The sequence below is a fragment of the Rana temporaria genome, chromosome 3, assembly GCF_905171775.1.
Source record: "Rana temporaria chromosome 3, aRanTem1.1, whole genome shotgun sequence".
Classification (NCBI taxonomy): Eukaryota; Metazoa; Chordata; class Amphibia; order Anura; family Ranidae; genus Rana; species Rana temporaria.
This window is the reverse complement of record NC_053491.1, coordinates 470,542,731-470,564,683: the sequence shown is the minus strand read 5'-3', so window position 1 is coordinate 470,564,683 and position 21,953 is coordinate 470,542,731. Positions and strand designations below refer to the sequence as shown.

The window sequence follows — 21,953 nt, the reverse complement described above, 5'->3', positions numbered from 1 at the left end:
AGGTCGCAATTGCTCACACAACCCCTCTCTCTCTCTCACACAACCCCTTTCCCTCTCTCACACAACCCCCCTCTCTCTCTCACACAACCCCCCCTCTCTCTCACACAACCCCCTTTCTCTCTCTCACACAACCCCCCTCTCTCTCTCTCACACAACCCCCCTCTCTCTCTCACACAACCCCCCTCGCTCTCTCACACAACCCCCCTCTCTCTCTCACACAACCCCTCTCTCTCTCACCCACAACCTCTCTCTCTCATTCACCCACAACCTCTCTCTCTCACACACATCCCCTCTTCTCGCTCAGCCCCCCTCTCTCGCGAATTGCTGTGTTGGCACTTTGCAACACAAATTCAACTTATTTATTTCAGTTTGGGCACTTGGGCTCAAAAAGGTACACCATCACTGTCTTAGACCCTAAGACCGCAGTCAGCTTCTGCAGTGTGTGTAAAACCCCCACTGCCAGTGACGTATGACATATGTTGGTGGCAATAAAAGGGTTCAAGTAGGTTTCACAATGTCCACTTCTACATAATCCTTATTCCTTGATGCTGATTACATTCACTTCAAATAGATAAGATGAAAAATACAATATTTAATTTAATCAAACAATTAAGTTTACATTGAGAGGCATATAAATAAAAGCTGCAGTCCAATCCGTGGTAGTCTTCTTTACACTTGCCTACATATTTAGTTATCTACTCGGTAGATTTGTCCATCTTCAACCAAAGCAGTTCATAACATTTTCTGTCCTCTATATATAGAAGGTGTTACTTAGACTTGGACTTCCCACTGAATAATGTGCTATAAACATTATAGAAACATGCCACTGATTGTTAATGAGGACATATAAATGAAAGCATCAAGTCTACCTCATTTTTAATAATGACTTTTATAGGGTGGAGATTTTCCGGTTCACGGTGGCAAGAGGTCATCTGCCAAACATCAAGAACTGTAACCGGTAGCTTCGAGAACATAGCTCTCATCAAAATGTCCAGCTGCACTGATAACCAGTCACTTCCATGGTCAAACCGGTAGCCAGTGTTGGCCGATTTGATGAGGATCGTTGTTTCGGGGCTGCGCTCTAACAGTCGAACTACTGCTTCTCGAATGTGATGTAACCTATGGATATATACTCCAACAGGGTAAGTAAGAAAGTGGCTCCAGCATGTTATCACGATGATCATCCCTTTCCGGTTCCCCAATCGATCCAACTCTGAGGAAATGTAGCGTAGTTCTTGTATTCCACTACGTTCCATGCGTAAAGGTTTCTGGTGGGCTCTCCACTGGACCAAATAATTAAATTCTGCATCTGTGGCTAGAAGCGGACCTGGATTGTGGTGAATCACGTGAAGATTGATCTGCTTCAGAGCTAAGATTTTGGAAAAATATGCAAGGTAAAATTAATAAGTGATTCAAAATGAATGTAATAGCTATGAAATGTAATATGTAACACATTTGTGCTATTTGTTTCCATTGTACCAAAACAGTATCTGGTTACAGCAGACATTGTCATTGGGTGCTAGACCTCTTTTAGGTAGAGTACTCCTGCGGTGATGTCAGAGGTGAGTCAACACCCATACAGGGGCGATCTGACGACTAATGGGGCCCTTGGGCAATAGAAGATTATGGGGCCCCCAGGGCTTACAGATGGCAACCACACCAGGAGGCAGTGCAGAGGCGGGGCAGCTAAAATCTCTGGATTTTCACATCAAATGCATGTTAGTTTCGGACATATCAGGGACAGATGTAAAAAAACCACAGATTTTTACATACTGTCCCTGGTTTTACTGAGCCTGGCAACCCTAATGGGGCCCCCTAGTGGCATGGGGCCCTCGGGCAGTGCCCGAGTGACTCAATGGTCAGTCCGCCCCTGCAACCATATATAAGTCAGATAGGGAGGAACACACACACTTGGGGCATGGAAGATAAACATTCCAACCTTATGTGGATGTAGCCAGCACATGTAGGCCCTGGACAGGGTAAAAGGCGTGGAACTGCACACAGGAAAAGCCGGCTGTAGACTTTATGTCCCTTATGGGGGTGGGGGCTATGGTAGATTGCAAAAGGTCTTTCAGGCCAGGCCAGGAGTTCCTTAAGTGAGGCTGCTTACCTGGAGGGTCCTAGGAAAGGTGTACCTAAGGAGGAGGTGACTAAAGAAAGTACAATCTTGTAAGTACTAATGACCCTAGGTGGAAGGAGAAACTGTTATAGGGAGATGGCTGATAAAGAAGCTGTATATGCTTTCACATGTGACTACTGCGGTCCGTTCACTAAATGTGATTGGCTGTGTAATGTCAAGTGACTCCGGATTGTATGTTGATCTGTTATGACATTTCCATAATTCCATCAGTAAAGTGCAGCAAACTAGGTTATGTGTGGACATTCCTTCCTTTGTGAATGAATGGGTCAATGCCCAGGAATTTCTAAGCAGGGGAGGACAATGTTCTAGCAGGACAGGAGCGTGGGTAGGGACTTGCACTCTTGCCACTAATTCTAGCCAACCACGAAGCCCCTCTTACACCCTATTTGGAAACATTTTCGCCATTACCAACAAGGACAGGAAGTAAGGGCCCTTTCAAACATATGGATCCCGTGAGGATCCATACATTTCTTATCCGCTTGCTCAGCGGGGATCGCTCCGTTGATCCCCGCTGAGCCGGCAGATGACAGGGCGGTCCCTGCACAATGTGCAGGGACCGCCTTGTTAGATCTGCACTCTCCCCTATGGGGGTATCAGATGAACACGAACCATCTGTCCGTGTTCACCCGATCCGCAGGTATAAAATAGGATTTTCCTCCGTCTGAAAAATCAGACCATAGCAGGGACCAATGAAATCAGGTGTCAGCGGATGTTCATCCGCTGACACCCGCTATCCCATAGGGATACATGTATGTCCGAATTTCATCCAAAAACGGATGGATGAAATACGGACATACTGTCCACATGTGTGAAAGGGCCCTTAGGATAAATCTCTCTAACAGGCACACAACTGAAATTAAGCACTTACTGTAAGGACCAAGCCTCTATCTGAGATTTGTTGTTTACAAGTTAAAAACTGTATTTTTTTCCTAGAAAATTACTTGGAACCCCCAAACATTATACATTTTTTATAACACCCTAGAGAATAAAATGGCGGTCTTTGCAATACTTTATGTCACGCCGTATTTGCGCAGCGGTCTTACAAGCGCACTTTTTTTTTGCAAAAAAATGCACTTTTTTTAAAATAAAAAATAACACAACAGTAAAGTTAGCCCTTTTTTTATATTGTGAAAGATAATGTTACGCCAAGTAAAATGATACCCAACATGTCACGCTTCAAAATTGCACCTGCTTGTGGAATGGCAACAAACATTTACCCTTTAACCACTTGGTAACCGCCCCATAGACAATATACGTCTACAGGGCGGGTGGTTAACTCTAGGAGGGCGTCAATGTACGTCCTCCCAGAGTCCGTCTCCCGCGCGTCCCCTGGGGCGCGCACACGGGAACATTCGTGACCGCCGGGTCCAGAGGACCCGGCCGATCACGAATTGCGGTAAACGGCCGCTGATAGCGGCCGTTTACCATGTGATCGCTCCGTCCAATGACGGAGCGATCACATGTAAACAAACCGGCGTCTTTTGATGACGCCGGTTCCTCCCTCCTCTCTCTGTACCGAGCGGTACAGTGTGAGAGGGGGGAGCGCGGGTGTCAGCAGCGCTGTGGATGGATCTGTGACTATTGCAGTCACAGATCCATCCATCCCTGCTCAGCCATCCCTGAAACCCCCTGCAATACTGTGCAATACCCCCCCTACAATACTCTGCAATACTCTGCATACCCCCTACAATACTCTGCAATACCCCCCCTGCGCAATACTCTGCATACCCCCCTGCGCAATACTCTGCATATCCCCCTGCGCAATACTCTGCATATCCCCCTGCGCAATACTCTGCATATCCCCCTGCGCAATACTCTGCATATCCCCCTGCAAAATACTCTGCATACCCCCCTGCGCAATACTCTGCATATCCCCCTGCGCAATACTCTGCATATCCCCCTGCGCAATACTCTGCATACCCCCCTGCGCAATACTCTGCATATCCCCCTGCGCAATACTCTGCGTACCCCCCTGCGCAATACTCTGCGTACCCCCCTGCGCAATACTCTGCGTACCCCCCTGCGCAATACTCTGCGTACCCCCCTGCGCAATACTCTGCGTACCCCCCTGCGCAATACTCTGCGTATCCCCCTGCGCAATACTCTGCATACCCCCTCCGAAATACTCTGCATACCCCCCCCCCCTGCGAAATACTCTGCATACTCCCCCCTGCGAAATACTCTGCATACCCCCCCCTGCGAAATACTCTGCATACCCCCCCCCCTGCGAAATACTCTGCATACCCCCCCTGCGCAATACTCTGCATACCCCCCTGCGCAATACTCTGCATACCCCCCTGCGCAATACTCTGCATACCCCCCTGCGAAATACTCTGCATACCCCCCTGCGCAATACTCTGCATACCCCCTGCGCAATACTCTGCATACCACCCCCTGCGCAATACTCTGCATACCCCCTCTGCTCAATACTCTGCATACCCCCCTGCGCAATACTCTGCATTACTCCCCGGCAATACTCTGCATTACTCCCCGGCAATACTCTGCATTACTCCCCGGCAATACTCTGCATTACCCCTGCACAATTACTCTGCAATACCCCCCGCACCAATACTCTGCAATACCCCCACACCAATACTCTGCAATACCCCCGCACCAATACTCTGCAATACCCCCGCACCAATACTCTGCAATACCCCCGCACCAATACTCTGCAATACCCCCGCACCAATACTCTGCAATACCCCCGCACCAATACTCTGCAATACCCCCACACCAATACTCTGCAATTCCCCAACACCAATACTCTGCAATACCCCGGCTAATACTCTGCAATACCCCGGCTAATACTCTGCAGTACCCAGAAAATACTCTGGGGAAAAAATGCATTTTAACCACTTCCCGCCCGCCGGCCGTCATGACGTCCTTGACTTTGTGCGGGGATATCTGAATGATGCCTGCAGCTACAGGCATCACTCAGATATCATTTTTTTCAGCCGGCGATTCCCTACACCATAAGAATGATCATGGCCGCTGTTCCGCCTCTTGATTGTTCTTACGGGAGGCGAAAGGGGACGTCTCCCCTCCCTTCTCCCTCCGGTGCCTCTTCTGACTCACCGCTACGATCGAAAACCAGGATCGTTTTATTTTTTTTAATTTTTTTTCAGGCTTCCCAGCCTAGAGGTGAGATGTGGGGGTCTTATTGACCCCACATCTCACTGTAAAGAGGACCTGTCATGCTATATTCCTATTACAAGGGATGTTTACATTCCTTGTAATAGGAATAAAAGTGATCAAAACATTTATTTTTGGGGAAAAACGTATCAAACTAAAATAAATAAAGTGAAATGAACAATAAAAATATTTTTTTTTTTAAAGCGCCCCTGTTCCTGCGTGCTCGTATACAGAAGCGACCGCACACGCAAGTCCCGCCCACATATGAAAACGGTGTTCAAACCACACATGTGAGGTATCGCTGCGAACGTTGGAGCAAGAGCAATACTTTTGGCCCTAGAGCTCTTCTCCAACTAAAAAGATGTAACCAGTAAAAATATTTAAAGCGTCGCCTATGGGGATTTTTAAGTAGCGAAGTTTGCCGCCATTCCACAAGCGTGTGCAATTTTGAAGGGTGACATGTTGGGTATCTATTGACTCGGCGTAACTTCATCTTTCATATTATGCAAAAACATTGGGCTAACTTTAATGTTTTTTTTTTTTTAAAAGCACAAAACCGTTTTATTTCCAAAAAAACACATTCGAACAATTGCTGCGAAAATAACGTGCGCGATAAAAAGTTGCAACGACCGCCATTGTATTCTCTAGGGTTTTTGCAAAAAAAAGAATATATAATGTTTTGGGGTTCTATGTAATTTTCTAGCAAATAAATTATGATTTTTCCATGTAGGAGAGGAATGTCAGAATTGGTCTGGGTGTTCCAGAACGCCTGATGGTGCTCCCTGCATGTCGGGCCTCTCTATGTGGCCACGCTATGTAAAAGTCTCACACATTTGGTATTGGCATACTCGGGAGGAATAGCAGAATGTGTTTTGGGGTGTAATTAGTGTTATGCATATGCGTGAGAAATAACCGGCGAATATGAACATTTTGTTAAAAAAAAAAAAAAAATCTTGATTTTGCAAAGAATTGTGGGAAAAAATTACAACTTCTAAAAACTCACCATGCCTCTTTCTAAATACCTTGGAATGTCTTCTTTCCAAAAAGGGGTCATTTGGGGGGTATTTGTACTTTTCTGGCTTGTTAGGGTCTCAAGAAATGAGAGAGGCTGTCAGTACTTCAGATGTGATCAAATTGATCAATTTTCAGTAATTGGTACCATAGCTTGTAGACCCTATAACTTTCACCCAGACTAAATAATAACCCAATTTTTTTTTTTTTTTTTTACCAAAGATATGTAGCAGTATACATTTTTGGCCAAATTTATGAAAAAAAAAATACTTTTTTGCAAAATGTTATAATAGAAATGAAGAAAAATTCATTTTTTTTACAAAATTTTCTTTCTTTTTTCATTTATAGCGGAAAAAATAAAAACCGCAGAGGTGATCAAATACCACCAAAAGAAAGCTCTATTTGTGGGAAAAAAAGGACACAAATTTCATTTGGTTACAGTGTTGTATGACTGAGTTATTGTCATTCAAAATGTGAGAGCAGCAAAAGCTGAAAATTGGTCTGGTTATTAAGGGTGTTTAAGTGCCCAGTTGTCAAGTGGTTAAAAATCTCCATAGGCGACGTTGAAAAAAAAATTCTACAGGTTGCATGTTTTCAGTTACAGAGGAGGTCTAGGGCTAGAATTATTGCTCTCGCTCTACCTCACATGTGTGGTTTGAACACCGTTTTCATAGGTGGGCGCTACTTACATATGCGTTCGCTTCTTCACACAAGCTTTACATTTTTTTTATTATTTATTTTACATTTTTTTTTTACACTGTTCTTTAAAAAAAAATGTTTACTTTTAATAGAAAAAAGCATGACAGGAACTCTTAAATATGAGATATGGGGTCAAAAAGACCTCACATCTCATATTTACACTAAAATGCCGCTTCGACTCTGCAATGGTATGGAGAAAGGTGGGGGCCATCTTCCCCTCACTCGTCTCCATAGTACACATGGAAGAGGACCCAATCGCCTCTGCCGCTGCCGAAGCGGCGGAGGGCATGGGAGAACGGCGGGAGGGGGGCCCTCTTGCAGGGGATCCACCACACAGATCACTATTTTCAGAAAGTAGACTGCCCGCTGAAGAAGAGGATACCTGGGTTATCGGGAGAGTGGCGGGAGGGGGGTCTCTCCCGCTGCCGATAAAAGTGATCTTGCGGCGAATCCGCCACACAGACCACTATTATTGGAAACCGGAACGCCTGCTGAAGAAGATGATACTGGGGATATGGCAGCTAGCTGCTGCCATAACAAAGATATCATTCTTCAAACAGTTGTTCTATATCGGCGTGTGGTGGTCCGGAAGTGGTTAAAAGACATAGCTTGTAGTGTGGACAAAGGTTTGACCCAACATTAGAAAAAATATAAAATTGCGCTAAACCTAAATTGTGACAATATACCTAATTACTGTAATAGATGTGAACGGTGCTCCTGGACGACGTGACCTATCACGAAACTAGTAGGGTGGAATGAGTGGCGCGCTGACGTCACCATCCACTACTGCTTGACTTCCAGACGGACGGGTTTGCCTGTTTGCGTCCGGCTGGTACAGCAGGCTTACGGCTTATTTGTCAATTTAAGGACCTCCTGCACATTTACGTCGGCAGAATGGCATGGCTGGGCACAGGCGCGTACCTGTACGTTGCCTTTAAGAGCCCAGCCGTGGGTCGCGCGCGCGACACCGGGAAGTATTTCCATGACCGCGCCCGCGGGACCCCTGGACCCAATCGCCGCCGGTGTCCCACAATCGGTCACAGGAGCTGAAGAACGGGGAGAGGTGAGTGTAAACACACCTTCTCCGTTCTTCACTGTGGCAGTGACACTGATCGTCTGTTCCCTGATATAGGGAATGACGATCAGTGACGTCACACCTACAGCCACACCCCCTACAGTAAGAATCACTCCCTTAGGGCACTCATAACCCCTTAGCGCCACCTAGTGGTTAACCACTTCACTGCCATTGTCATTTTCACAGTAATCAGTGCATTTTTATAGCACTTGTGTCACATGTGTCACATGTGTCAAAAGTGTCCGATGTGTCCGCCATAATTACGCAGTCATGAAAAAAATTGCCGATCACCGCCATTAGTAGTAAAAAAAAAATTATTAATAAAAATGCCATAAAACGATCCCATATTTTGTAAACGCTATAAATTTTGCGCAAACCAATCGATAAACGCTTATTTCGATTTTTTTTACCAAAAATAGGTAGAATAATACATATCGGCCTAAACTGAGGAAAAAATATGTTTTTATATCTTTTTTGGGGATATTTATTTTATACAAAAAGTAAAAAATATTGCATTTTTTTCAAAATTGTTGCTCTATTTTTGTTTATAGCGCAAAAAATAAAAACCGCACAGGTAATCAAATAAATAAAAAAAGGATGGCAATTTTGTTTGGGAGCCATGTCGCACGACCGCGCAATTGTCAGTTAAAGCGACGCAGTGCCGAATCGCAAAAAGGGGCCAGGTCCTTAACCTGCATAATGGTCCGGGTCTTAAGTGGTTAAGATTGTTAGTGCAACACATTTTTTACTCTAATAAGATGCTAAGGTTTTACACTATCAAGGCAATTTGTTTCTTACATGCCACATCATTGCCATTTGGTCTCTACTATTATGGAGTATGCTGATTAACGGTGCGGAGGGTCCTCAGTGTTGCCACATTCTAGCTGTGATTTACTAAAGGCTCCTTCGGGTCCTCTGTAATAGGGGACCACGGGGCTCTGGTAAGCCGACCATTTTGCATTTTTTTTAACGATTGAAGAGAGTGGATGTCACTTGTTCAAGGTTTTGTGCACACTTGTTGATGCCACAGATAGATCATTCATATATTAACTTTATGAAAACTCATGGACTTCCACCATTGATATTTTATATTATTTTAATTTTATATTAATTTCACTTGTTTTCATTTATGGGTGTTTCCTTAAAATTTATATTTATTTAAGTTAATTCTCATTATTAATCACTTGCTTTATGCCAATTTATCATATGTGTTTATGTTCACATCTATTAAGCCCTGTACACACGATAGGTTAACCAGAGTGTGAAGGACCGTTGTCTTAGGTTAACCGATGAAGCTGACTGATGGTCCGTCACGGCTACACACCATATGTTAAATAACCGATTGTGTCAGAACGCGTTGACGTAAAACACGACGACGTGCTGAAAAAAACAAAGTTTAATGCTTCCAAGCATGCGTCGACTTGATTCGGAGCATGCGCGGGTTTTTAACCGATGGTTTTGCATACTAACGATTGTTTTTCACCTATCGGTTAGGCGTCCATCGGTTAAATTTTTAAGCAAGTTGGCTTTTTTTATGGGGCCCACACACGATCGGTTTTGACCGATGAAAACGGTCCATCAGACCGTTATCCTCTGGCTAACCTATCGTGTGTACGAGGCCTTAATTAGGTATATTGTCACAATGTAGGTTTAGCGCAATTTTATATTTTTTCCAATTTCCGTCCACTGTTTTGTAGTCTACAGAAGAGTCGCTGCTTTACGCGTGAGCTTCAGGCATTTGTGTGGGCTTACGAGCCCGCTTTTGATCTTAGCGCAGTTTCTTTTTCCCCTTTTTTTTCTTGACCCAACATTAACTTTTCTTTCCTGAATGTGTCCCCATTGGAGATTTGCCATTATTTCCTTCCACAGTGAAAACATTGTCGCTAGAACAGGACACCAATAACAATAAATACCAGACAGGGGTTCTACTTATTCCCTGTCATGTAACATACTTGGTATAAAATCCACAAGGTATTCCCACCACTGTCGCATTGTAGAGTCTCCGAACATGTAGACCATCTTCCCAGCAAGGCATTTTGTTGCCATAGTATGATTATCAAAGTGTTTATTGGAGCAGACCAGAGATTTCCAGACATCTTGGTAATAGAATCCTGAGGGGTTTGGGTTCTTTAGCCCAGCGATACATGCAACATTTGTACCTAGAGAAAAATAATCAAAATCACCTTTCTTATGATGCCACTAACATCAGATATTTATTTTTAAATTATGAATGATTATTATCCTTAACCACTTCAATAACGGACACTTTCACCCCCTTCCTGCCCAGGCCAATTTTCAGATTTAACGCTGTCGCACTTTGAATGCCAATGACTTTGTTACTATCTCATACCCTACATTGCGTTATCCAGCTTCTCAATGTGCAACACATGAAATTAGCTAACTTGAACCAACTGTATATCATTTCAAAATACTTACCACCTTGGTCTAATAAGAGCACCTCAATGGCCAATATGGGTGCTGCTGTTATTGTACTGGGAGAGGATGGGTATATGGGGCTTAGCCTGCAAGTCGGGAAAGTCAAAGGGTTTAGAATGTGAACATTAGAGCAGAGGGGAGAGCAAATAAGGGCTTCTGTCTACTAGAGGTAATACTAGGCACCCAATGTTGTCTGTGCCAAGGCAGAACTTTTTTTTTAAGAGCAGTCACCAGTCTCAAAGTCACTGATCTATTAATTCACCTTGCCTTGCCAGCCAGGAGTGTTTTTAAACTCCCCATCTATTAGTCACATCTATAAATGGCACTGGTAGATCAGGTTTTTTCATTGTTCACGCCCAACAGAAAATTACATACTTGCTTGAGTTTGGAAATCTCTCTTAAGCATAAGAGTCAACAATTATGTATATAAAAAGATAGGCCCAGATTCACAAATAACTTACGCCGACGTATAACACGTTACGTCGACATAAGTGCCAATATGCACCGGCGTATGTGTGTGGCAGACCCACGAACCAACATGCGCCTAAAAACAGGCTACACCCCGCCGACGTAGCTTGCACACGCCGGCGTAGGGTGGGCGCACATATGGGCTGGGCGCATGGTGCTGCTCCCATTGATTAGCCATTCAAACATGCAAATGAGGGAAATACGCTGATTCACAAACGTGCGTAATGATCGGCGCATGCTACGCAAGATGCGCATAAAGTTATTCCCCATAAATGAGGTGCAACCCGGCAACAGACATGCACAGGTCTGCACCAGGGAACACAAGCCGGCGTATTGTGCGTTGGACGTGTGTATGTCTGGGCGTACGTTATGTTCACGGCGTACGCGGTGATCCGGCGTAGCTTAGGCAGTTGTGCCGGCGTGGTTGTGAGCAGCCGCAGGGCGGTGCTGTGCATGCATCCACGTCACGGCACATGCGCAGTGCGTGATAAATACCTGTCTTTAAACAGATCTACTCCGGAGAACCTGGGATCACCTGCCAGCCGCTTATAAAATAAAGTAAGGAGCTTTATGGGACTCTCAAAACAAGAAAACAAAAAACAGATAAAAACAAATAAAGCAAATAGTCCATTATCTTGGTATTATCCTGGTATGATTAAAGAACGTAACAGCTCACTACCAATATATCAGTCCCACACATGGGTTTAGGATTCCAGTGTGCTTGGGTTTACATGAAAAGTAGTCTCAGCCTCCACACTTTTTCACAGCTGTGAACTACTCAACGCTACCTCATAGACACGTTCTAACCCCTTCCTGCTGCTTTTCCATCCTCCCATGCAGGTAGGTTAACTATTTCGAGACTGAAGTACCTGTAATCAGAGTTTAGAGGCTCTTTCCCATCCAAAGTCTCTCCAAGTCTCAGAATTTTGGGTCACAAATAAAGACTTAGGGCTGGATTCACGTAGATCGGCGCATTTTTATGGCGGCGTAGCATATCGTATTTACGCTACGCCGCCTTAAGTCAGAGAGGCAAGTGCTGTATTCACAAAGCACTTGCCTCCTAACTTACGGCGGCTTAGCGTAAATGGGGCTGGCGTAAGCGCGCCTAATTCGAATGAGGATGAGGGGGGCGTGTATTATGTAAATGATTGGTGACCCAACGTGATTGACGTTTTTTACGAATGGCGCATGCGCCGTCCGTGTACATATCCCAGTGTGCATTGCTCCAAAGTACGCCGCAAGGACGTATTGGTTTTGACGTGAACGTAAATTACGTCCAGCCCCATTCACTGACGACTTACGCAAACAACGTCAAATTTTCAAATTTTGACGCGGAAACGACGGCCATACTTAACATTGGCTAGGCCACCTAGGGGGCAGCTTTATCTTTACGCCGGCGTACCTCTTACGGAAACGGCGTATCTTTACTGCGACGGGCAAGCGTACGTTCGTGAATCGGCGTATCCAGTCATTTACATATTCTACGCCGAAATCAACGGAAGCGCCACCTAGCGGCCAGCGGAAAAACTGCACCCTAAGATACGACGGCGCAGGCCGTCGTATGTTAGCTAGGTTTAAGTGTATCTCAGTTTGAGCATACACTTAAACTTACGACGGGCTTAGATTCCGAGTTACGTCGGCGTATCTACTGATACGCCAGCGTAACTCTTTGTGAATCCAGCCCTTAATAATCCTGAGAGTACTAAAATCAGTCCTCCCCTCTCCTACCGGACTATTATTATTAATATTATTATTATCCAGGGTTTATATAGCGCCAACAGTTTGTGCAGCACCTTACAATGTAGAAAGGGACAGCACAATAACAATACAGTTCAATACAGAATGGACAGGAGGGCCCTGCTTATGGAGCTTACATTCTAAAGGGGTGTGGTACAAAAGGTAATAGCTGCGGGGGATGGTCTGATGGGGGTGGCTTGGGTACAGTTCATAGGTGGGTGCGGGATAGGCTTCTCAAAATAAATTTGTTTTCAGGGATTTCCTAAAGGTGGATAGAGAAGAGGCTGACTGGACATACAAGGGAAGGGAGTTCCAGAGGATAGGAGAGGCTCCTGAGAAGTTCAGGAGTCGAGCATTGGAGGAGGTTACAAGGGACGTAGAGAGAAGGAGGTTTTGGGAGGGATGGAGAGGAAGATTTGGGCGATATCTGCAGATGAGGCTGGTGATGTAGCTGGGGGCAATGTTGTGGATGGCCTTGTTTTGGTTATTATTTCAAATTTTATATGGTTGGGCAGTGGAAGCCAGCGAAGGGATTGGCAGAGAGGAACATCAGTCATGGATCGGTTAGTAAAGTGTATGAGTCTAGCAGCAGCATTCATAATAGACTAAAGGGGGGAATAGTCTGTGTAAGGGTAGGCTATTGAGGAGAGAGTTGCATCAGTCGAGGCAGAAATAACCAAGGAGTGGATAAGTTGCTTTGTGGTGTCGTCAAACAGAAAGGGGTGATTTCTGGAGATGTTGCGGAGGTTAAGGCAGCAAGATTTAGCCAGTGATTGGATATTGGGGCTGAAGGAGAGACCAGAGTCTAGGATTACACCCAGCACCCTGGCATGGGTAGAGGGATCAATGGTTCTGCCATTGAACTTAATGATAAACTCATGGGGAAGGGATCAGGGAGGAGGAAATATTACAAACTCAGTTTCAGAAAGATCGAGTTTGAGAAAGTGGTGTGACATCCATACCGATATGTCATTCAGTAAGTTTGTGATCCGTGAGGAGATTGAGGGGGTGAGTTGAGGAGTGGAGAGATAGATCTGGGTGTCATTGGCATAGAGGTGGAATTGGAAGCCATGAGAGGTTATCAACTGGCTCAGGTGAGAGCTATAGAGAGAGAGTAGGAGGGGCCCAAGGACAGAGCCTTGGGGTACCCCAACAGAAAGAGGAAGTGAGGTAGTCAGTGAGGTAACAACTCATACAGTCATGGACAAGGCGTTTGAGGAGCTTGGAGGCAAACGGGAGCAGGGAGATGGGTCTTGAATTATTCAACCAGATGGGGTCCGGTGAGGGCTTTTTAAGTATTGGGGTAACTAGTACATGTTTGGTATTGGGGTAACCAGTGCATGTTTGGTATTGGAGTAACCAGTGTATGTTTGAGCGGAGAGGGACAGGTGACAGAGGAGAGGGAGAGGTTGAGGTGTGCGTTAGAGAGTTTAGGATATAGTTGTAAGTAGGCATGTGCAATTTTTTAAGTTACGAATACGTTTTCCGTAAATTTTCGTTATTTTAGTTGATTCGTTAACATACGAATGAACGAACGGTTTAGCGCAACTAATAACGAATAACGATATTTTAAAAATAACGAATATGAAAAACAACGAAGATACGAAAGAAGAAAGAAACGAAAACATAGAAACAACGAAAATACCGAACCCAAAAAAAATAATAATTACGAAGAAACAAAATGAACGAAAATGCAAACGTACTAATATTCGAAGACCGAATAGAAAACAACCGAAATGCCGAACAAAGAATAAAAAACGAAAATCAAAACTAACGAAAAATAAATTACGATTCTTCGGAAAACGGAAATGAAAACAACGAAAATGAAAACAACGAAAATTAGCTTTCGTTAGTACTGAAATATTTCTGGACATTGACCAATAGCCACTGAGCGCTGTCTCTTTCCTCTGAAGAGGTTTGTTCCTTCCCCCAATGAGCTTCTTTCTCATTACCTCCTGGCTCCTTGTGTCTTTTTCTGTGTTAGACTGCAGTGCATCTCATTTCTAGATTTGTATTTGTAATATCTGACATATTTTAGTTTTCTTCTACGTCAGATTTCATTCTAGACAGGGTGTGTGTGCTAACTAAGGGCTCTTTCACACGGAGCGGACCGTTTCTGGGTCCGCTCCGTGTGTCTCCGTCGGCTCAGCGGGGATCCCCGCTGAGCTGTTGGCGGATAGGGCAGTCCCCGCACACAGTGCAGAGACCGCCCTGTCTCAGCTCCGCTCTGCCCTATGGGGATCCGGATGCAGACGGACCGTCTGTCCGTCTGCATCAGTTCCGTTCCGCCGGACAGAAGAAAAATAGGGTTTTCTTCCGTCCGAAAACCGGATCCCTACGGACGCGGACGTTAGCGGATGCTCCATCCGCTAACGGACGCGATCCCATAGGGATGTATTACAAGTCAGTTAACGGACTTGTAATTACGGACAGGCGGAGCGGACGTCTGAAAGGGGCCTAAGACAGTCAAGTCAATCACAGTAAAGTACGAATTACAAAATTACGACGAGTAGTGTGTCGAATAAACGTAAAATGTATTCTAACAGAATTACGAATGCAATAAAATCTACAAAAGTACGTTTTTACAATCAAAGGAAATTAGACACGAAAATACGAATGATCATAAAGCAACGAAGATATATTTCTTACGAAAATACGAACGCGGCATGATGGAAAATATAATGTAAATACGAATAGCAAAACAACAAAAATTAAACTAACCTAAAAACGAAGGAACGAATAAAATCATTTTAAAAATACGAACGCGGCAGAATACAAAATATAACGAAAATACTAATCTCGATTCAACGAAAAATAAACTAACAGAAAAAAACGGAAACGGAAAAAAGAGTGTTACGAAAATACGATAACTAACATCTTACGAAATTACGACTCGTTACGAATCACGATAAACGAACAGAAACGAAACCGAAATAAACGAACATTTTTGCTGTGCACATGTCTAGTTGTAAGGTGGTCGCAGTAATTGTGAGGGGACAGGTGGTGAGATGGGACATGGAGAGGAGTTTGGCAACCTCCTCGGTGGTAACAGGGCTTAAGGTGGAAAGTATTGAGTGCAGTGTTGCAGTGTTGGACCTGATGTGTTGGTTGGAGGGGAGTCGGATGCTGGACATCTCATCATGAATTGTGTCGATTTTGGTTTTGAAATGGTTGGCAATCTCCTGGGCGGTTGGTAAAATTGGTGGGTGGAGGCAGTGGGGGGGGGGGGGGGGGGGGGGTTAAGTAAGGAATTAAAGGTAGAAAAGTTGACAAGGTTTGGATCAGAGGGTTTTGATAAGAGTGTTGTAGTAGGTTTGTTTAGAGGAGTGGAGGCAGGAGTTGTATTTGAGAAGGGCAGATTTGTAGAGGGTAAAGTCTTGCAAGTATTTAGATTCACGCCACACTCGCTCAAGAGCACGACTGTGTCTCTTGAGACTTCTGGTGTCGTCTGTTTGCCAGGGTTGTAGCAGACGAGGCCTGGTTCTGCGTGTAGAAAGAGGAGAAAGTGCTTCCAGGGAGGAGGACAGTGGTGCAATTTTATTGCAAAGGCCATCAGTAGCAGAATGAAGAAGGGAAGGGTTGGACTAACCCCAGAAACACCTCACTCTGCATGGGTGACAACCCCTAAATACTACAAAATGTCCCTTGAACTCTCCCTTAACCACTTAACCCCCGGACCATTTCGCTGGCCAAAGACCAGAGCAAGTTTTGCGATTCGGCACTGCGTCGCTTTAACTGACAATTGCGCGGTCATGCGACGTGGCTCCCAAACAAAATTGACGTCCTTTATTAAACACAAATAGAGATTTATTTTGGAGGTATTTGATCACCTCTGTGGTTCTTATTTTTTGTGCTATAAACAAAAATAGAGCGACAATTTTGAAAAAAAAAATGCAATATTTTTTACTTTTTGCTATAATAAATATCTCCAAAAAATATCGAAAAAAACGTACTTGCAATACGCCTATATTGATTGGTTTGCGCAAAGTTATAGCGTCTACAAAATAGGGGATAGTTTTATGGAATTTTTATTATTTATTTTTTTACTAGTGGTGGCGGCGATCTGGAATTGTTATCGTGACTGCAACATTATGGCGGACACATTGGACATTTTTTACACATTTTTTTGGACCATTGTCATTTTAACAGCGATCATCGCTATAAATATGCACTGATTACTGTGTAAATGACCCCTGGCAGTGAAGGGGTTAACCACTAGGTGGCGCTAAAGGGGTTACGTGTGTCCTAGGGAGTGATTCTAACTGTTAGGGGGCGTGGCTACAAGTGACATATCACTGATCGCTACTCCCAATGAGAGGGAACATACGATCAGTGTCACTAGACAGAACGGTAAGATGCTTGTTTATACTTGCCTCTCCCCGTTCTGCAGCGCTGTGACCCGATTATGGGACACCAGCGGACATCAAGTCTGCGGGTCCCGCGGGCACGGAAACAAAGCTTGTGGCAAGGGTGTGTGTGCCCGCACGGGGGGAATTTCAAAGTGACATAAATATATGTTACTTTGCCAAGCCATGCTATTCTGCCAACGTAAATGTACAGGAGTCGGTCCTTAACCACTTGGAGCCCCAGCCATTGTAAATTGAAGGCCACAAGGTGGCTCTACAATGCCGGGAGGACGTATATTGACATCCCGGCTCTTCCGGCCACTGGGGGGCGCGCGTGCCCGCCGTGTCCCTGAGGTGCCGATGTCCGCCAGGTACCCGCGATCGCCCGTTACACAGACAAGGACGTGGAACTCCCACAGTTAGAATCACTTCCTTCCTCGCTCCCTAGTGGTTAACCCCTTCCCTGCCAGTCACATTTTTACGGTAATCAGTGCATATTTATAGCACTGTTCGCTGTATAAATGTGAATGGTCCTAAAAATGTGTCAAAAGTGTCCGATGTGTCCACCGCAATGTCGCAGTCCCAATAAAAATTGCAGATCGCCGCAATTACTAGTAAAAAATAAAAATTTAAAAAAAGGTCATAATTTTGCCCCCTATTTTGAAGGCGCTATAACTTTTGCGCAAACCAACCACTATACGCTTATTGCAATTTGTTTTTACCAAAAATATGTAGAAGAATACGTATCGACCTAAACTGAGAAAAAAATATAAAAAAAAAAAAATTGGGATATTTATCATAGCAAAAAGTAAAAAATATTGGGCCAGATTCACAGAAGAAGTACGCCGGCGTATCTACTGATACACCGGCGTACTTTCAAATTTGCCGCGTCGTATCTTTAGTTTGAATCCTCAAACCAAGATACGACGGCTTCTGGCTTCGATCCGACAGGTGTACGACTTCGTACGCCTTCGGATCGTAGGTGCAATACTTCGGCGCCCGCTGGGTAGAGTTTGCGTCGTTTTCCGCTTTGGGTATGCAAATTAGCTTTTTTTTTTTAAATTGTCGCTCTATTTTTGTTTATAGCGCAAAAAATGAAAACCGCAGAGATGATCAAATACCACCAAAAGAAAGCTCTATTTGTAGGGAAAAAGAAGACGACAATTTTGTTTGAGAGTCACGTCGCCCGACCGCGCAATTGTCAGTTAAAATGACACAGTGCCGAAAGCTGAAATTTCCCCTGGGCAGGAAGGGGGTATATGTGCCCGGTAAGCAAGTGGTTAACTGGTTAAATAGTCCACAACCCAAATAGTGAGTAAATATATCTCCTGTCCAGGACCCATCCCTGGAATTCTGTACACAATGTAGACACATGGGCCCAGATTCACAAAGTGTTACGCCGGCGTATCAGTAGATACGCCGACGTAACTCCGAATCTAAGCCTGTCGTATGTTTAAATGTATTCTCAAACTGAGATACACTTAAACATGCCTAAGATACGACAGCCTGCGCCGTCGTATCTTAGGGTGCAATATTTACGCTGGCCGCTAGGTGGCGCTTCCATTGTGGTCGGCGTAGAATATGCAAATGAGTCGTTACGCCGATTCACCAATGTACGCTTGCCCGTCGCAGTAAATTTACGCCCCTTCCATAAGAGATACGCGGCGTAAAGATAAACATACCCCCTAGGTGGCGTATCCAATGTTAAGTATGGCTGTCGTTCCCACGTCGCAATTTGAAAATTTTACGTCGTTTGCGTAACTCGTCCGTGAATGGGGCTGGACGCCATTTACGTTCACGTCGAAACCAATGACGTCCTTGCGACGTCATTTAGCGAAATGCATGTCGGGAAATTTTAGGGACGGCGCATGCGCAGTACGTTCGGCGCGGGAACGCGCCTAATTTAAATGCTCTATGCCCCCTACCCGGCTCATTTGAATTACGCGGGCTTGCGCCAGGGGATTTATGCTATGCCGCCGCAACTTTACAGGCAAGTTCTTTGAGAATAAAGCACGTGCCTGTAAAACTTGCGGCGGCGGCATAATGTAAATGTCATACGTTACGCCGCTGCAGTTTTGAACGATTCTACGAGAATCTGGCTCAAGTTGCATTCAATGAGAAACTTTTTTTTTTTTTTTTTTACTCAAAAACACTTACCATTTGTGACATTCTTCAGAGGTAAGACATTAAGTGATCCAAGGTTTGATGGGATTTCTTGGTCAATCAGTGACCTGATAGGGCCAAAGAAAAATAAAAGCTGAAATGCTGTTATTTATTTATTTATTTATTTATTTATTATCAAAGCTATTCATTATTAAAGGATTTTTTTTGTATGTGTTTATTTATTTTTGTTACATAATTTGCAAGGAAATGTCTTTTGCTGACAATTTTGTTACTTTGTATTTTTCTTTTCTTTTTTTTCCCCACATTAAACATGTTCCATGAGCCAAGAGTTCATTCCAAACCAAGGTTTAGGCCAAACTTTCGATGTTCGTGGGCCGGATTCAGATACAATGGCGTATCTGTCCGGCCCGCGTAACGTATCTCCGATACGTTACGCCGCTCTAACTTTGGGCGCGAGTTCTTTATTCAGAAAGAACTTGCGCCCTTAGTTAGAGCGGCGTAGCGTATGTGTTGCGGCGTAAGGCCGCGTAATTCAAATGGGGATGTAGGGGGCGTGTTTTATTTAAATTTCCCTTGACCCTGCGTTTTTTACGTTTTACTTGAACGGCGCATGCGCCGTCCGTAGAATCTCCCAGTGTGCATTGCTCTAAATGACGTCGCAAGGACGTCATTGCTTTCGACGTGAACGTAAATTACGTCCATCCGTATTCGCGAACGACTTACGCAAACGACGTAAAATTTCAAAACTCGGCGCGGGCACGACGGCCATACTTAACATTAGCTACCCCTCATATAGCAGGGGTAACTATATGCCGGAAAAAGCCGAACGCAAACAACGTAAATAAAAAGCCCGATTCGGTCGTTCGTTTCTGAATCGGCGTAACTCCTCATTTGCATATTCCTCGCGTAAACAAATGGAAGCGCCACCTAGCGGCCAGCGTGAGATTGCAGCCTAAGATCCGACGGTGTAAGTCACTTACACCTGTCGGATCTTAGGGATATCTATGCGGAACCTGATTCTATGAATCAGGTGCATAGATCCGACCGTCGGATCTCAGAGATACGACGGTGTATCAGGAGATACGCCGTCGTATCTCTTTCTGAATCCGGCCCCAGGTGTTTTAATGAATGTCTGAATTTTGTCCATTCAGCTCCCTGTTTGGTGGGAGCCGAGCTTCATATATAGAAGGGGTATTTCCAGTGCTTCTATATATGACAGCTTCTCACTGTCAATGGTTCCTAACCACTTGAAGACCTTACTTATAACCCCCAAACATTATATCATTTTTTTTTTTTTAGCAGAGACCTTAGAGAAAATATTGTGGGAATTATTGCAATTTTTTATGTCACACGCGGGAACGACGGCCATACTTAACATAGCAGGTTTAACTATACGCCACCAAACAGCAGCTTTAACTATACGCCGGAAAAAGCCGACTAGAGACGCGGTAAAAGAATGCTCATTTGCATACTCGACGCGGATTACGGCGGGAACGCCACCCAGCGGACGCCGAAGAATTGCATCTTAGATCCGAAGGCGTACGAAGCCGCACGCCTGTCGGATCTAACCCAAATGCCGTCGTATCTTGTTTTGAGGATTCAAAACAAAGATACGACGCGGGAAATTTGAAAGTACGCCGGCGTATCAGTAGATACGTCGGCGTACTCGCTTTGTGGATCTGCCCCAATATTTTTTACTTTTTGCCATACTAAATATCCCAATTTAAAAAAAATATATAATATTAATGTTTTCTTCATTTTAGGCCAATACGTATTCTTTTACATATTTTTGGTAAAAAAAAATTGCAATAAGCGTATATTGATTGGTTTGCGCAGATTCATGTAGCACTTACGCCGGTGTATCTCGAGATGCGCGGCGTAAGTGCAAATTTGCGCTGTCGTATCTCTGCGCCGTACCCACAGAACCAGATACGCCTCAAAATAGACTTCTTCGTCTCGGTGTAACATTTCAACGCCGGTGCGGCGTTGGCGCATATTTACGCTGGTCGGATCTGGCGCGGCCATGGTTTTTGTGTTTTAAATATGCAAATGAGGGAGTTGGGCCGATTCACCAAATTACGAATGATCGGCGCAGGCTACTCCCGGTGCGCGTAACTGGAAATTCCGGCGCAAAGTTACCCCTCATAAAGCAGGGGTAACTTTGCACCAGACTTAAACAGGTCAGCTGGAGAGCAGCTAAAGCAGCACCGCTACAGACGACCTGAGAAACCACACTTGCTGGACAACACATCTGTGTGCCAACATGCCAGGGGCAGCCGTGGTCATAGCACTACTGCGTCGACGGGCACGTAGGAGGGCACGGGAGAGGATATTCCGCACGCGCATTGACGTCTTTGCCATGGGGAATCGGAGGTGTATCGCATCTACAGATTCAGCCGTGAAGCCATCCTGGAATTAACCAGAACCCTGCAGCATCACCAGCAAGACACACCGCTCACATGCAGTGCAGCCACTGGTCAAGGTAGTGGCAATACTGCATTTCCTCGCCAGTGGATCTTTTCAAAGAACAAGTGGAGTGGTGGCTGGGATGTCACAATCCACCATGAGCAGATGTGTGCACCAGGTTGTCCCTGCAATACTCAGACGCATGTCCCACCACTTCATCAAACCCACCCAGGAGGTCCAGCGGATGAAGACAATGACAGATTTCTACCAAATTGCCAGATTCCCACGCACCGTGGGGGCCCTTGATTGCACACCTGTGGCACTACAGCCCCCCCGTGAAACAGAGCACATATACTGCAATCGGAAGCATTGGCATTCA

At 44.8% G+C, this 21,953-nt stretch overlaps 1 protein-coding gene across 3 annotated transcripts in view; it reads right to left on the bottom strand.

The window, feature by feature from the left end:
* Positions 1–572: 572 nt before the first annotated feature.
* LOC120933624 (NXPE family member 3-like) overlaps positions 573–21,953 on the bottom strand; it is a 54,716-nt gene continuing 33,335 nt past the window's right edge. For 2 of the 3 annotated variants that reach the window (XM_040346932.1, XM_040346931.1), the window contains 3 exons: positions 19,202–19,275; positions 10,010–10,216; positions 573–1,369 (listed from right to left, as the gene is read on the bottom strand). In XM_040346932.1, the coding sequence (XP_040202866.1) occupies positions 834–1,369; positions 10,010–10,216; positions 19,202–19,275 (817 nt within the window). In that variant the 3' untranslated portion in view covers positions 573–833. The remainder of the gene's footprint in view (positions 1,370–10,009; positions 10,217–19,201; positions 19,276–21,953) is intronic. The other variant, XM_040346933.1, reaches the window with a different exon arrangement.